This window comes from Antechinus flavipes, chromosome 2, assembly GCF_016432865.1.
Source record: "Antechinus flavipes isolate AdamAnt ecotype Samford, QLD, Australia chromosome 2, AdamAnt_v2, whole genome shotgun sequence".
Lineage (NCBI taxonomy): Eukaryota > Metazoa > Chordata > Mammalia > Dasyuromorphia > Dasyuridae > Antechinus > Antechinus flavipes.
This window is the reverse complement of record NC_067399.1, coordinates 609299034-609313114: the sequence shown is the minus strand read 5'-3', so window position 1 is coordinate 609313114 and position 14081 is coordinate 609299034. Positions and strand designations below refer to the sequence as shown.

Below are 14081 nucleotides of genomic sequence, written 5' to 3'. Positions count from 1 at the left end.
CTTTTGGTTTTAAGCTTCCTTATGTGTAAAAGAGAGTTAGTGTTATGCTTACTTCATAAGTAAAAATAAGATAATTCATAAAATTCTTCACAAAACTTAAAGTGCTATTTAAATGTTAACTTATTAATCTGGGCCTAGTATTATTTTTGGTCATAGTTTCATTGAATGATAAAATTAGATCTGGAAGGAACCTTAGCTATGATCCAATCCTGTTACATTCATTTTTAATTGTTTTCTTGTTCTTGACATTTACATTATCATAGTCATTTCCTGTAATGTTTTTATGATTCTAGTTACTTCACTTTGCATTAATACATATATTTCTTCCCATACATTCCTTTATTTTTTGTGTTCATCTTATGTTACAATAATATTCCATTATATTTAAATACCCCAGAGTATTTGTTCATTGCTGCATCAATAGGAGCTGATGTTGTTTATAATTCTTTAATAATATAAAAATATTACTGTAAATATTTTGGTTTATATAGGATACTTATTTTCCTCTTTGATTTTCTTGGCTATAACAACAGGATCTCTATGTTAAAGGATATGAACACTTGAATGATTTTCTTATAGAAATTCAAATTGTCTTTGAATGGTTGGACCAGTTCACATTGCTTTCCAGCAAGATTACTATTTCTCTTATTTTATAATCTGTTCAGTAACAACTATTCCTACCTTTTATCACCTTTACCAATTTGCTAGGTATGAATTATTATTATCAGAGTTGTTTTGATTTGTATTTCATACTTTTAGTGACTGGAAACAACTTGAAGAACTGCTAATTCACATTCTTTGTTCATCTGTCCATTTAGCCATGACTTTTGATGTCACACATTTATGTTCCATATATATCTTGGGTATCAGACACTTAGATAATTGGCATAAAGTTGTTATTGTTTAATAGATTGGCAGCTTCCTTATTCTAGTTGGGTTGAGTCTGTTCATGTAAAATCCCTAAATTCTTAATTCCAGAGTAAACTAGATTTTCTTGGATGAAAAGAGCATTGGGTTTAAAGTTGAGTTAGTTGGGATTTGAATCCTAGCACAGTCACTTAGAATCTATATGATTCTGTACAAGTCAGAGTCCCATTTTCCTAATATGGACCATAAAAGAGGGATCAAGCTGAACTTTGTGCTCTTTTCTAGCTCTAACTCTTAATACTGTATGCCAGCCGAGATTCCTCTCTTTTCTTCTCCCCATCCTCTTCTTCCTTTATGGCTAGTACTGCTCTCTGATAATCTATTCCTGAAGAAGGGAACCCAGAATCCCATACCACTTGGTCTCTTAGGTTCACTTCTGTTTCCCACTGATTGCTTTTGGGCTTCTCCAGTAATCATCCCTGCCACCAATTACCAACTATAATCTTTTTGGTAAGATAGAAGTCTATTAGGCCTAATTGTCTGCCCTGATGCTATGTCTTCCAGACCCTATATGTTCATGATGTATCTCCTCTACTCAGGATTTCTGGGCATTTCCAGCCAATTTGTAGCTAAACTTCATGTATCAGCTGTCTTTTTCAATCAAGGATTCTTAATCTTTTGGGTCTTTCTCAGATTGTTTATAAGTGCATAAACTAATATACTACAAGAATGAGCATTGATGTAAGCAAGACTATGAAGAGATGGATTGAATGAAACTTGGTTATAACAATAAAGAAGACCTCTTTTCTATTATCTCTACCCCAAATGGCATCTAAGTGATATTTCTCACCTTAAATTTTTCATAGTACCGAATTGGTATGGTCTTATCTTTTGTATATGTCTCTTCTTTCATGAGAGATTATAAACTCTTTGAAGGCAGGCATTTTATCTTTGTACCATTTGCTACAGATAGTTGCTTAGTAAAGTTTTGAAATGAATCAAAGCAAATACTCTTTGAAACAATGGGTGATATAAATTTATGGAACTCATTCACCACAGATAGCTCTGGCTGAAAATGTAAAAGAATGTTCAAAAAGATTTGAGATAATTTTTATAAGTAATCTATCTTTTTTGGGTTTACTAAAGAAATCTAGGGTTTGGGGTTGGACATTCTTAATGGTTTGCACTTGGTAACTGGACAGTTTTGTACCATGCTTCTAAATATCCTGTTGTATGGCTGTCAGAACCAATATTAAAGTTTTTAGTCTCACCAGTATGACACGAAAATGGATTTGAAAGAGTAATTGATACTATGTATAGGTTCATTAGTAGAAGTTGAGTCAACTACTTGGTCTACCTTTATGCTTTGAGAAGACTTTCATTTAATGTCACTTTATCAGGAGCCTCCTTAAAATACTTTTTAAAATGTAGGAACTTTGCAAGAAATGGAATAAAAGAGGAGAGAGTATGATACAATAATAGTAGCAATAATGGTAAAAACATGAAGACTAATAATCAGCTTAAATAAAAGAAGGTCAGGAAGTATGTATGCATTAGTCTTTGTTTAATAACTGAGGAAAATGCTTGTCCTTTTCTGAGATCATGTTGTGTAGATTAGGTAATCCCTTAGCATATAAAGAACCAACTTCATGTCAGCTCAATAAAAAATTATCCATGATTTGTCACTTAGCCATCAAAGCAGGAAATCAATGATATTTTATAGATGGAATTTCATTGATTAGCAACCTGTTGACTTGGGGTAACTGTCTCAAACAGTGCTTAAAATTCACTTCAACAAACATTTATTAAATGTTTCCTATATACAAAACATAGTACTGAATTCATTCATTCAAATGTTTATCAAGCACCTACTGTGTTCAGAACACTGTGTTAGTTTCTGGAGAAAGATACCAAGTTTAACTAAAATGCAGCCCTTGTCCTCATAGGGCATATGGTAAAGTAAGGATTGAAATACTGATAATGATGAAAATGATATATAAAATTACATAAATGCTTTAGAGATTGTGTGGTTAGAGGACTGAGTGCTCAAATTGCATCTTTGTTAATCACTAGCTGTGTGACCTCAGGTAAGTTACTTAACCTTCCAACTATTTCCTTATCTGTAATATGAGCAAGTTGGTTTCTAGAGCTCTCTTCTAGCTTAAAATCTGTGATCTTTTGTTTCTCTGTAATATGAGGCTTGATGGGGAAGTTATTAACAACCAAGGAGGGGATCAGAAAAATCTATTTTTGAGGGTCCCTTCCAGTTTGGAAAATCCACGATTCCTTCAGTTTAAGGACTATATTTTGATGTACTTTTAAATTTCCAATAATTAGAATTTCCCTATAGGTATTTAATAAATGTCGATTTTTAAATCTATTTGGTATGCTATACTATTAAAATGACTAGTCTTTAAAAAAAAGTTAAAGAAATTGATATTAATGTGGCCAGGGCAGGTGAGGGTAAGATTTAATTTAATTTATCATCAATTTTCATTGTATACACAAAGGTTATTGACTAGTCATTACCCATTGAGTAGATTAGTAGAGGGAAGGATAATAGATTTAAATTTGTGAAAGATTTCAAGTTAAGTATAGGGCCATAGATTTGTAAGAGGAATATCACCCATCAGAGATCATGAAATTCAGCACTAATTTTTATAGATGAGGAAAGTGAGGCACAATTATATTTTAAAAATTATTTGGAAATTCTGGGCCTATAGAATCTCATAGACTATTAAAGCAGAAGGGGGTTGAAAGATATTGTCATGTTAAGGTTCTTTTCTGGACTTTAGTTTTCTCAGCCATTAGGTGAAATAATTTATCCATAGTCACACAGCTGCTAAGTAGCAGAACATTTTCTCAACAATGAGAAACTATGAGACTAAAGATGATTGAGAAGATTCCTGTTCTGGAAGTTTGTTTTTTAATGTAGATTATGCTATGGGATAATTGATATTGGCCATTTGTTTCAGATTGGGAGATGGAAGGTTGATTTCTTACAATACTACAACTGTGTAAGAAATACTAGAAATTTAGTTATGCATATGTAGGCATGAAAATTTGAACTGTAATTTTTTCCCCAATAAGTTAACTACATAATATACACACCCCCCAAAAAAAATATAGACACGAACATAGATACATCTCTTTCTTAGGAACTTAACTAGTGTATATCCTATATGATTGAGGAAATGTGCCTACTATAACCAAATCTTGTTTACTAAAAGTTTTTTAGAATTCTTGATAGAAGTTAATTTGAAATAGACTTATTTCAATCTGAAATCACATGCTGATGATAGCTTGTGGAATACTAGTTGTCCAGCTTTTACCATGAAACACATTACAATTTTGTAAGCATATATAACTCAACAAACCTTTATTAAGTAGCTCTTTATATGTACAGTGCATTTTTTGTCTTATCTAGTTTTTATTATTAAATTTTTCTAGTACATTAGATATTCAGTTTAAGTTCTGATCTACTGATTAGTAATGTGAACTTTGTTGCTAAACCCTTTCTGAGACTTATAATGATGGAATTATATTAGATTGTATGTCCTGACTTATTCTTCAGACGAATTTCAAAGTGAATTTGAATTGATTAGCATAACTCTGTATTGCCAAAGAGACTTCCTTACCTCTTTTATGTTTTTTTTTTTTTTTTTTTTTTTTGGCAAGGAAATGGGAGTTAAGTTACTTGTCCAGGATCACAAAGCTAGCAAGTATCTGAGGTCACATTTGAACTCAGGTCACATTTGAACTTGGTACTCTTGACTCCAGGTCAGTGCTCTATTCACTATACTGCACAAATTCTTTAAATTTGTAGGTTTAAAATAATTCTTTCCTCCTCCCTCTTTCCCTCCCTCCCTCCCTTCCTTCCTTCCTTCCTTTTTTCCTTCCTTCCTTCCTCCATCTTTCCCTCCTTCCTTCTTCCTTCCTTCCTTTCTTCCTTCTACCTTTCCTCTTCCCTCCCTCCCTGCCTTCCTTCCTTCCTCCTTCCTTTCCTCCCTCCTTCCTTCCTTTCCTCTCTCCATTTCTCCTTCCTTCCTTCCTTCCTTCCTTCCTTCCTTCCTTCCTTCCTTCCATCCATCCTTCCTTCCTTCCTTCCTTTCTTCCTTCCTTCCTTCCTTCCTTCCTTCCTTCCTTCCTTCCTCCTTCCTTCCTTCCTTCCTTCCTTCCTTCCTTCCTTCCTTCCTTCCTTCCTTCCTTCCTTCCTTCCTTCCTTCCTTCCTTCCCTCCCTCTCTTCCTTCCTTCCTCTGCTCTTTATTTTCTCCAACTTTTAGTCCCTATCCCCTAAAGCTGTATGTAGAGTGGTCTTACAAAAGACTTTTCATTGTCTTACTGGGTCATGGTTTAACTTGATTTGGAAAATGCTTTTGAACTATTAAAATACCAGGATAAATAAGGTGGAGTTTTATGAATTAGAGAGATATGTTCTTATATATGTTTGCTCTTGGTTGAACTCTATACCGCATCCATTTGTGTTGATTGACATTTTCAATGGCATATTTATTGATTTGTAGATTACATTAAAGTAAGAGAGGGTAGCTGAAAGGTTGACAGACTCAAGATGCAGAAAATCCTTGGAGATTAGAACAGTGGGTCAAATCTAATTTTGAAAAAAAGGAAACTGTGTATGGGAAGTAAATGTAAAATTTATACTTGGATTGAAAAGAAATTGATTTCATAAATCCTGATGGAGAAAGGTATAACTAAACAGTAGTTAGTATGGAAAATTATGAAGGGGTTTAATGTATTATAAGATCAAAATGAGTCAACTGTATAACACAGTAATAGCAGACATTTGTATAGTTCTTTCAGCATTTCAAATCACTTTATATATATATGATCTTATTTGAGCCCCTTAACAATCTTGTTGAGGAGTAGGCAAGAAGCATAACTAGAGCAGAGCAACTTGGGGTTTGTCCCAGGGCACCATCATTTAGAAAGCACTGGCAGTACTTTTATTCCTTTTAGCAGGATAGAAATAATTGAGCTCAGTATATAGTTAGCAAGAATAATTATTTAAAATAGGAAACTGCCAGATGGCACCCCTCCACAGGGCTTTGTTTCTTAGCATCTCTCATCACCCAATAATCCCACACCTGAATTTGTCTTAAAAGTTAATTTAAGAATGTATTTCCTGCTGTTTGTCCTAGATGCTTTTTGGGAAGTTGGTTTTGGGGATCAAAATGACTAGTTATGACATTCATATTTTATAGATGAGGAAATGGCCTTATTGGTTAAATGTCCATAGTCAGATAGTAACCAAGTTGAGGTTTGAAACAGCCAAAAGAACCCTAATGCTTTCTTCTTTGGGTTGCAGTAGTGAGCAGAATGAAAAAAGTTGTTAGTTTTCCTATAGTTTGCCTTATATAGACCACATGAGGAATATTGTTTTCAGTTAAGATCTGGGTGCCACATTTTGGGAAAGGCAGTGATGGGCTAGAATGAGGCTAATGCACAATGAATATACAGAGGGATTGGAAACTATGCCAAATGAGTATTGAGGAAACTAGAAAAGTTTAGAAAAAACACGAGGAGGGTGTGAGGTGTGGACATCATGTTTTGTTTTGTTTTGTTTTGTTTTGTTTTGTGTTTGATATTTAAAGGATTTTGTGGTAAAGACTAAATACTCTTTTCCCTCTAATACTCATTTTCCTTTGGTCTTTTTCTTAAAGTTGCCACTTTTCTTTATTCCTACTCAACTTAATTTTGAGTTTACCATATTGGACTTGACTATGCTTATATTTTCAGCCAAACTCATGTTCTGTGCCATGTTTATATTATTAATGCCTTGCAATTTAATTGTCCATACAATCTTACCTATCCCATGACCACATTCTATGCTTTCCCATCATTGTCCTTGTTTATGCTGTGTATCCTCTATTTAGAATGATCTCTCTCTCCCCTTTTATCTGTTGAATTTTTGCTTAAATTTGGAATTTGCTCAAATGGATGGTACCTTTTCCCTCTCTATTCTACCTCCTGCTCCCACAACTCTTTATTTTTATAGTCTTCTTATTCAGACCCCATGCAACAATTTTGGACCTAACGATGATAATTGATGAGGCTGTCTATTTTTGTGTCATTTTTCTCTTGACTTGTAAGCGCCATGAGTGTAGGGACCACCCTACTTTTCTGAATGGCTTTACACATAATGATTGCTTAATTTTAATAATGAGCAATTAATTTTGGCACCAAATGAAAATCAGTTTCATTAGATGAACTATTTGACTGCAGTTTTTCTACATGTATACTTTTATTTTCATTTGGTGGTTGTCTTCCAGGTCATTTGCTCAATTATGTCAGAAAAATTTGCTACTTGTAAAACAAAACAGATAAATAGTACGTGGCAAATAAAAATTGACTAGACATAACTAGAATTAGTTTTAGTGAATAAGACTCCAAGGACTAGCATTTGTTCAATTAAGAACCTTCTACAAATGCCATGTTATGCCCTTCACATTTTCTGTGTTCCACATATTGAGTATTAGGCACAACGAATAGAATTGGCTCTCTGAAACTCCAGGGATTTGTTTGTGTTCCAAATGAATACACATTGAAGTAGTATATCAAGTCAGTCACAGGAGCTTCTCTGATTTTCCTCAACTTTCATGCTGCCGAGTGCAAGACTTTTCATAGACAAAGCAGCAAAGTTGGGTTTACGGTTTTACCCAAATCCCAGGGGGCAAGCTTTGGTGTTGTATCTGCTTTGTGCTCCTTAGATTGCTGCTGTCATATAGCTAGCTACCTGCTTTGTAGGACTATGGTCTCTCTAGAACCTTTTCCCTTCTCTCCCAACTCACATGTTCCTTACTGTGTCATCCTTTCCAGGATATCGTATCTCAACTTCCAAACTATAAAATAATAACTGCATTAAACTTGTCTCTGTTAAAGAGGGGGAATAAGAGATTGGCTTCTAGCTAACCTATGCTAAGATTAGAGTGGAGTTGGGGAGGATTCACTTGATTTTTGTTTGTTGTTATTATCATTTTTATTTGTCTTACCAGAATACAAAGAGATTTGGGTTAGATGGCCTCTCATGGTAGGAATTTCAGGACAACTAGAAAGGGAAGACTGGTATAAATTTAGAATGGTAATGTATTTCAGAGGTCATCTAGTCTGCTTCCTTCATTTTACAGATGAGGGAAATTGAGACCAGGGATGGGAATTGAATTGCTCATAGTCATGCAGATAGTAAGCATCAGAAATGGGATATGAGTCCAGGTTCTTTTTACCACACCTCAGAGGTTTCTTTTGGGTAGGTTATGATACTTAGTAGAGACAGCTGTGTTTATACAACTAGCCCTTAATAGAAATGAACTTGAAAGTCCCAATCTGCCATTCTAGGACTTCACTTGTTTCATTTGGCATCAGTTCCTATCTCTGTTCTGTTCCAGTCATTAGTATAGAGATCATAGATCTTGAGTTAAAATGAGTCTCAAAGACCATCTAGTCCAAGCATAAATCTAACAAATATGTCTATAAAATCATGGAGAGGTGGTCATATAGTCTCTGCTTTAAAACTTTGATCACTGGGGAATTAAATACTTCCTTGGGCAGCCCACTCCACTTTTTAATATCTCTAATTATTTTCTATATATTGATCTGAAATTTGCATTCCTACATCTTGATTAGTCAATTTGTCCAGTTTGTCCAACAAAAGAGAATTGGGACTCTAAGAGAATTATCTTTTTACCAACATATAATACTCATAATTGGCCTAAATGAATCATTCTTTTTACCTTGTGGCTTTTACCATATTTCCTATATATAAAATGACACAAATTTATCTGGCCACTTTAGCTATTTGGAATGCTACTGAGCACTGAGAAGTCAGCACTCAAGAAGTTCCTGAGCAGCAGATTCTTATGTGCTTCTTTTAGAAGGAGGCTTCTGTGCTCATCATTCCAGGCAGATGATGGCTTGAGCTGTACTATTGTAATAACTTTTTACCTAATTATCTCTGAATCTGGCCTTCTACATAGATGATAAAATATTCTTTCTGAGGCATGATGACCTCAGAAACCTGTGGTGATTATATAGATTTAGAATGAGATAAGACCTGAGAGATCATCCACTTCAGCCTTTACAATTTAACATACCTGAAATGAAATGACATGTCTGAGGTCACAAAGTAGTGAGTGGCAAAATCAGAATTTGAACCCCAGACTCATGAATTCAAATATCTGGTGGTATTCATACTGTCATAGGCTGCCTCTGGGATGAATACCAACTATTTAATTTGACATTTAAAGATTTCAGCAAATTTTCTGACCTTCATTCACAGCCTGATTTTATTCTGTTTATTTCCTTGTACTCTACAATCCAGCCGGTCTGGACTAACTATTCCCCTTGCCCAAGATGCATATCTGCCTCATTTCCGTCTATTGAACTCCTTTTCTTCCTTCAAGACTTGGGGTTAGTTGATGGATTTGTCCTTCTCCCAGCTGCGTCTTTCTCCTCCTCCTTTATCTGCAATAATTAAACATCCTCTCATGCTATTGGTACCACTATGGTTGCAGAGAAACCCATAGAACTAAGAAAGGAAGCTCAGAAAATTTTCTCAGTCAGTTAATGTAGGTAATAGGCTGTCATTTTGCTTCCTGATTACATCTCTCCCTTACCTATGACTTCTTTCCAAAAAAAAAAAAAAATTACGTTAACTTGTGCTGGGACCAGTAAGATAGCATTTCTGGAAATTGTGACATTCTTAAGTAATAGGTGTGTGTACTAATTTGAAGCTTGCAAAGACACTGGAGAATAGTTAAGAAAAAATATTTTCTTCCAGATGAGATAGGAACTGTAGCAACAAATGAGATGCAATATTTTAGAAAAGACCATTTGGTCTGTCAACTTTTAGTAGTTCAGTTACTAAGGGTCATGAAGAACTGTCTGAACTCGTGATGACTTTTGCTGTGTCTAATACTTTTTACCCCATATTTAATAAAATTTACAAATTTACAAATAAAATTTACAATAAAATAAAAATAAGCTTGTTTATCAAACCTTCTGTAATGAGAAATAAATACTGTAACCTGATCTTCAGAAATCTATAAAAACATACTTTTATTTATACTCTCAGAATCAATGTATAGATACTCTGATTCTTCTTTGTGGGATTATCTACTTATAATACCAAATGACTCCCCATCCACCCCTTCTGTTTGCACAGTTTTAAATAGGTCTTTCCATATTTGCCTCCATGTATTATTCCATTGCTTACTCTAAGTAAGCACTATCTTTCTCATCTGAAAGCTAACCTATTTCTGTTTTTGGTTAGTAAATACCTCCAATGTTATACATTGTATACATATACATTATACATTGTATACATATACAAAATGACATTGGATCTGCAATCAGAAAAGCTGAAATCAGATCTTGAGTTCATCATTTATTTGCTGTCTTAATCTTCATCTCTCTGGGCTTTATTTTCTTATCTGTAAAATGAAGGAATTGGAGATAATATTTAAGGTAGAGGGTGGGATATTAGTAACAGTCAAGAGTCAGGAAAGCACAAGCACAAGTTCTGCTCTGACAGTCACCTAGCCATTTAGTGTCCTTAGGGTGCTTTCTAATATAACAAGTTTCAGATTAATTTTATGTTTGCTTCAGTAGGAGTTTACAAACTGAGTTTTCTGATGATACCACATTTATGTATCCTTTCCCTCAATCTACTCTTCCCTCAATTAGAAGAACCCTTTAAATGTTCAAATCTTAGGATCCTGTGTCTCTAAAAAGAGCTTCCAAGTGACCAGAAGAAAATATTTCCAAATTCTCTCTTGGATATATCATAAAAAAAAATACAGCACTAGAGGCATTGGCCAGCTATTTTTTGCTCAACTTGCCCCCCCACTCTGTCTCTCTCTTTGTGTCTGTCTGTTTGTCTCTGTCTCTCTCTTTGTCTCTCTCTCTTTTTCTTTCCTTCCTTTTTTTGTTGAGGCAGTTGAGGTTAAATGACTTGCCCAGGGTCACACAGCTAAGACGTGTTAAGTGACTGAGATCATATTTGAACACAGGTCCTCCTGACTTCAGGACTGGTGCTGTATTCATTTTGCCACCTAGCTTCCCCTCAGCACTGTTTTCTTAACCATACACTATACATTTTTTGTTCCTCACTTATCCAGGTTCTTGGAAATTATATGCATACCTATGTTATTCAAATATTTCTATTTGAGACAATATTGTAAAAAACTAAATTTTTTGCCTCCCCATCCCCAAAAGTATTTTACAAGTGTGAATATTATATATACCACTGAATTAAATACTTAATGTTTTAATGATCCCATAAATCTTTTTAAAAACAATACCCAGAACATAAATCTATTTTATGTGTTAAAGTTGTAGTTAACCTCACTGGACATATCATCTCATCTCTGAGATTCTTTTGTTCAGCTATCTGTAAATTGAGGGGGTTGGATAAGACTTCTTAATCCCTCTTTGAATTCCAAAATTTATAATTTTACATGAAAAATTGTCATTTGTCAAAAAGGATTAGGAGTAAATAAAACTGTTGTTTTTCCTCAGAATTAAATCATAAAACCTTTAATAATATATACTTGTTAACATAGTCAATTTTTGTTTGTCTAGGGAAAGAAAGTCAATCTTGGAGATTGCGATACTGTCATTTTTTCCTACATTTCTTTTTTATATGGGTGGTATTGTCCTCGGTTTTGTTGCCTCTTAGTACCACGGGATGGCAAGTGAAGGAAGAAAAGGAAAAAGACTAATGACAATAGCTAAATGATAAGTTTTTTTTTTTTTTTTAGTGGTTTTATTGGCAGAAAGGTCAGTCTGAGTGAAACATGCAAATTAAAAGACCTTTTTAAGAGAATCTCTCCAGTATTATTCAGGTGCACAAGAGTAACTAGGCTTAAAAATGTGTATCAGGTAGAAGCCCTTGCTTGTAATGAGCATGCTGCATATAGTTCATATATTTAATTGGATTAGGAAGCAAAATATACAGTGTGTTTTTTATGAAGTCATTTTTATTATATCTTTTTGTCTTATGTTTCTGTTTCTAGGACCGGAATAGGCCCTATGACACATTTAACTTGCACTCTTTGGAGAACTCTTTAATGGATATGATAAGGACTGATCATGAGCCTCTGAAAGGTAAACACTACCCTCCCAGTGGCCCACCAATGAGTTTCGCTGATATAATGTGGAGGAATCATTTTGCAGGTTAGGAATATTCATACGTCCATTCCTTGCTTGGTGTTTTAAATGAAAATCAGCTTTTAAAAAAATAATTGCTATGAATTTGTTACTAGTAAAGTGCCATATGAATGTCTTTACAATTGATTTTTTTTTTTCATAAAAATTCTGGTTCAGCAGTATAAGATAATCAAGGTGTTGACTGTTATTAATTCTCAAATTTCTTTGGAAAGTCTGTTGCTTGTGGATATGATCACCACTGAAAATGACTTATCCAAGATCATCTAAGGAGTTCAAAACAATAGAGCTTGAGGGAACTTAGCTTCTAGTCTTCTGCTCTTATTTCTGGACTAATATGTCCAGTGTGTGTCTGTCATTCGCTATCAATGATTTGGAAGTAATCTCCATACACAACTTGAAACAACATTATAGGAAAGACTCGCTCTTTTGACAGAAAAACTTTTTTTCCTCACTATCTGAAAATAGTTACATAGAAGATGGTGATTAGATATCTTCTACTTTAACTGATAAAAGAAAAAAGAATGACTTTAAATCTTAGACTGATTTAGGTTAAATATAAAAAAGACAGTGAGAGAGAGAGCATGGTTTGATGGATTTTGTCAGAAAAGTCTGTTTTTTAAGAACTATCTCCATAATGAATGCTAATTTTTTTTTTAACATTGGGGGGAAATAAAACATTATTTTTTTTAAAAAAAATTACCACTTACAGATAGTGGGTATGTGATTTTAAGGAAAATATTTAGTTTCTCAGTATTCTCTACCTATGAGCTAAAATGAGAAGTTGCAGAATACTTTTTTCTGAATGTAAAAATGTTTTTCCAGCTTATTGCTTCCTTTCTAAGTTTATCTGCATGAATTTTAAAAAAATAATTTATTTATTTATTTGCAAAGCATATGCAAGGATAATTTTTCCAATACTGACCCTTGTAAAACCCAGTATGTTTTTTTATTTGCATTAGTTGAGGGAATTTCTTCATTGTGTGTGTGTGTGGGGTCCTTACATTAATGAAATTGTAGTTCTGAAAAAAAAAACCCAAAATGATAAAGAAGACTGCTGAGCATAAGAGCCTGCAACATCAACATTCAATTCTCTGAAGATCTTTAAAACCAGAAGAGATATGACTGGTCTGGTTTTGGTTAAGTTTTCCAAGATACAAGGATAGGCACTCCATTACTTAGGTCAATTTCTAGCCCTAATTTATTTAAATATTTTGATAATAGTTATATCTATGGCACCTTCTTCATGATCAGTGGGAGCAGTTTAATGATTGAGAATCATAACAGGGTCAAAGATTTTTCTAACTTGATTCAGACTTCTTAGCCCTTTTTGGGTTCTGAAATCATTAGGGCTCTTCTCAGAATAATATTTTTAATATATAATTTAAAGCATAGAGGATTACAAAGAAAACCAGAAGTTAGTGAAAATAATAATACGATTTTTTGTCCAAAGTTCAGAGGTGCCACGAAATCTATCCATGGTCTATAAGTTTAAAATCCATGAATGAAAGGAAGAACATATCTTTTACATACACACACACACACACCTCCCTCTTCTGGAGGTATCAAATCCATTCTCTTCTAACCAGGCCCAAGAATAAGATTTGACTCTAAAAGTAAATGTTCTGATTTTTTAAAGATCTCCCAAGGAGATTGTCTCTCTCTAATTCTTTTGCAGAGAATCTCTTGTATGTTTAGTAGAAAGAACACAGTTATCAGGCCACATAGTAAAGAGGACAAGATTGAGGACATAGTCTGCAAGAAGTTGAAAGTTATCCCTCATCTCAGCCCTTTCCTATCTAAATGCTAAGAAGATATTAAAGATGTAATTTGTCCACAGATATATAATTTGCCTTAACAATGGCTGTTATTAAAACCATTTTCATTGTACTATAGCCAGGTTTCTTGGGCTGAGCTCTATAATAAATAGGTACAGGTCTTGGCTCCTCTCTCTCCAAAATACTTGGCCCCTATTTGTAGGGCCCTACTTCTTTCCTTTCCACAGTAAATGAACCTGAGGTTTTCTAGTCTA

At 34.1% G+C, this 14081-nt stretch overlaps 1 protein-coding gene across 11 annotated transcripts in view; it reads left to right on the top strand.

Moving 5' to 3' along the window:
* Window positions 1–14081, top strand: part of CPEB3 (cytoplasmic polyadenylation element binding protein 3) — a 258766-nt gene that overhangs the window by 98461 nt on the left and 146224 nt on the right. For 7 of the 11 annotated variants that reach the window (XM_051981647.1, XM_051981640.1, XM_051981641.1 and 4 more), the window contains exon 3: window positions 11899–12058. In XM_051981647.1, coding sequence (XP_051837607.1) covers window positions 11899–12058 — 160 coding nt within the window. The remainder of the gene's footprint in view (window positions 1–11898; window positions 12059–14081) is intronic. The other 4 variants (XM_051981646.1, XM_051981643.1, XM_051981645.1 and 1 more) reach the window with 1 other exon arrangement.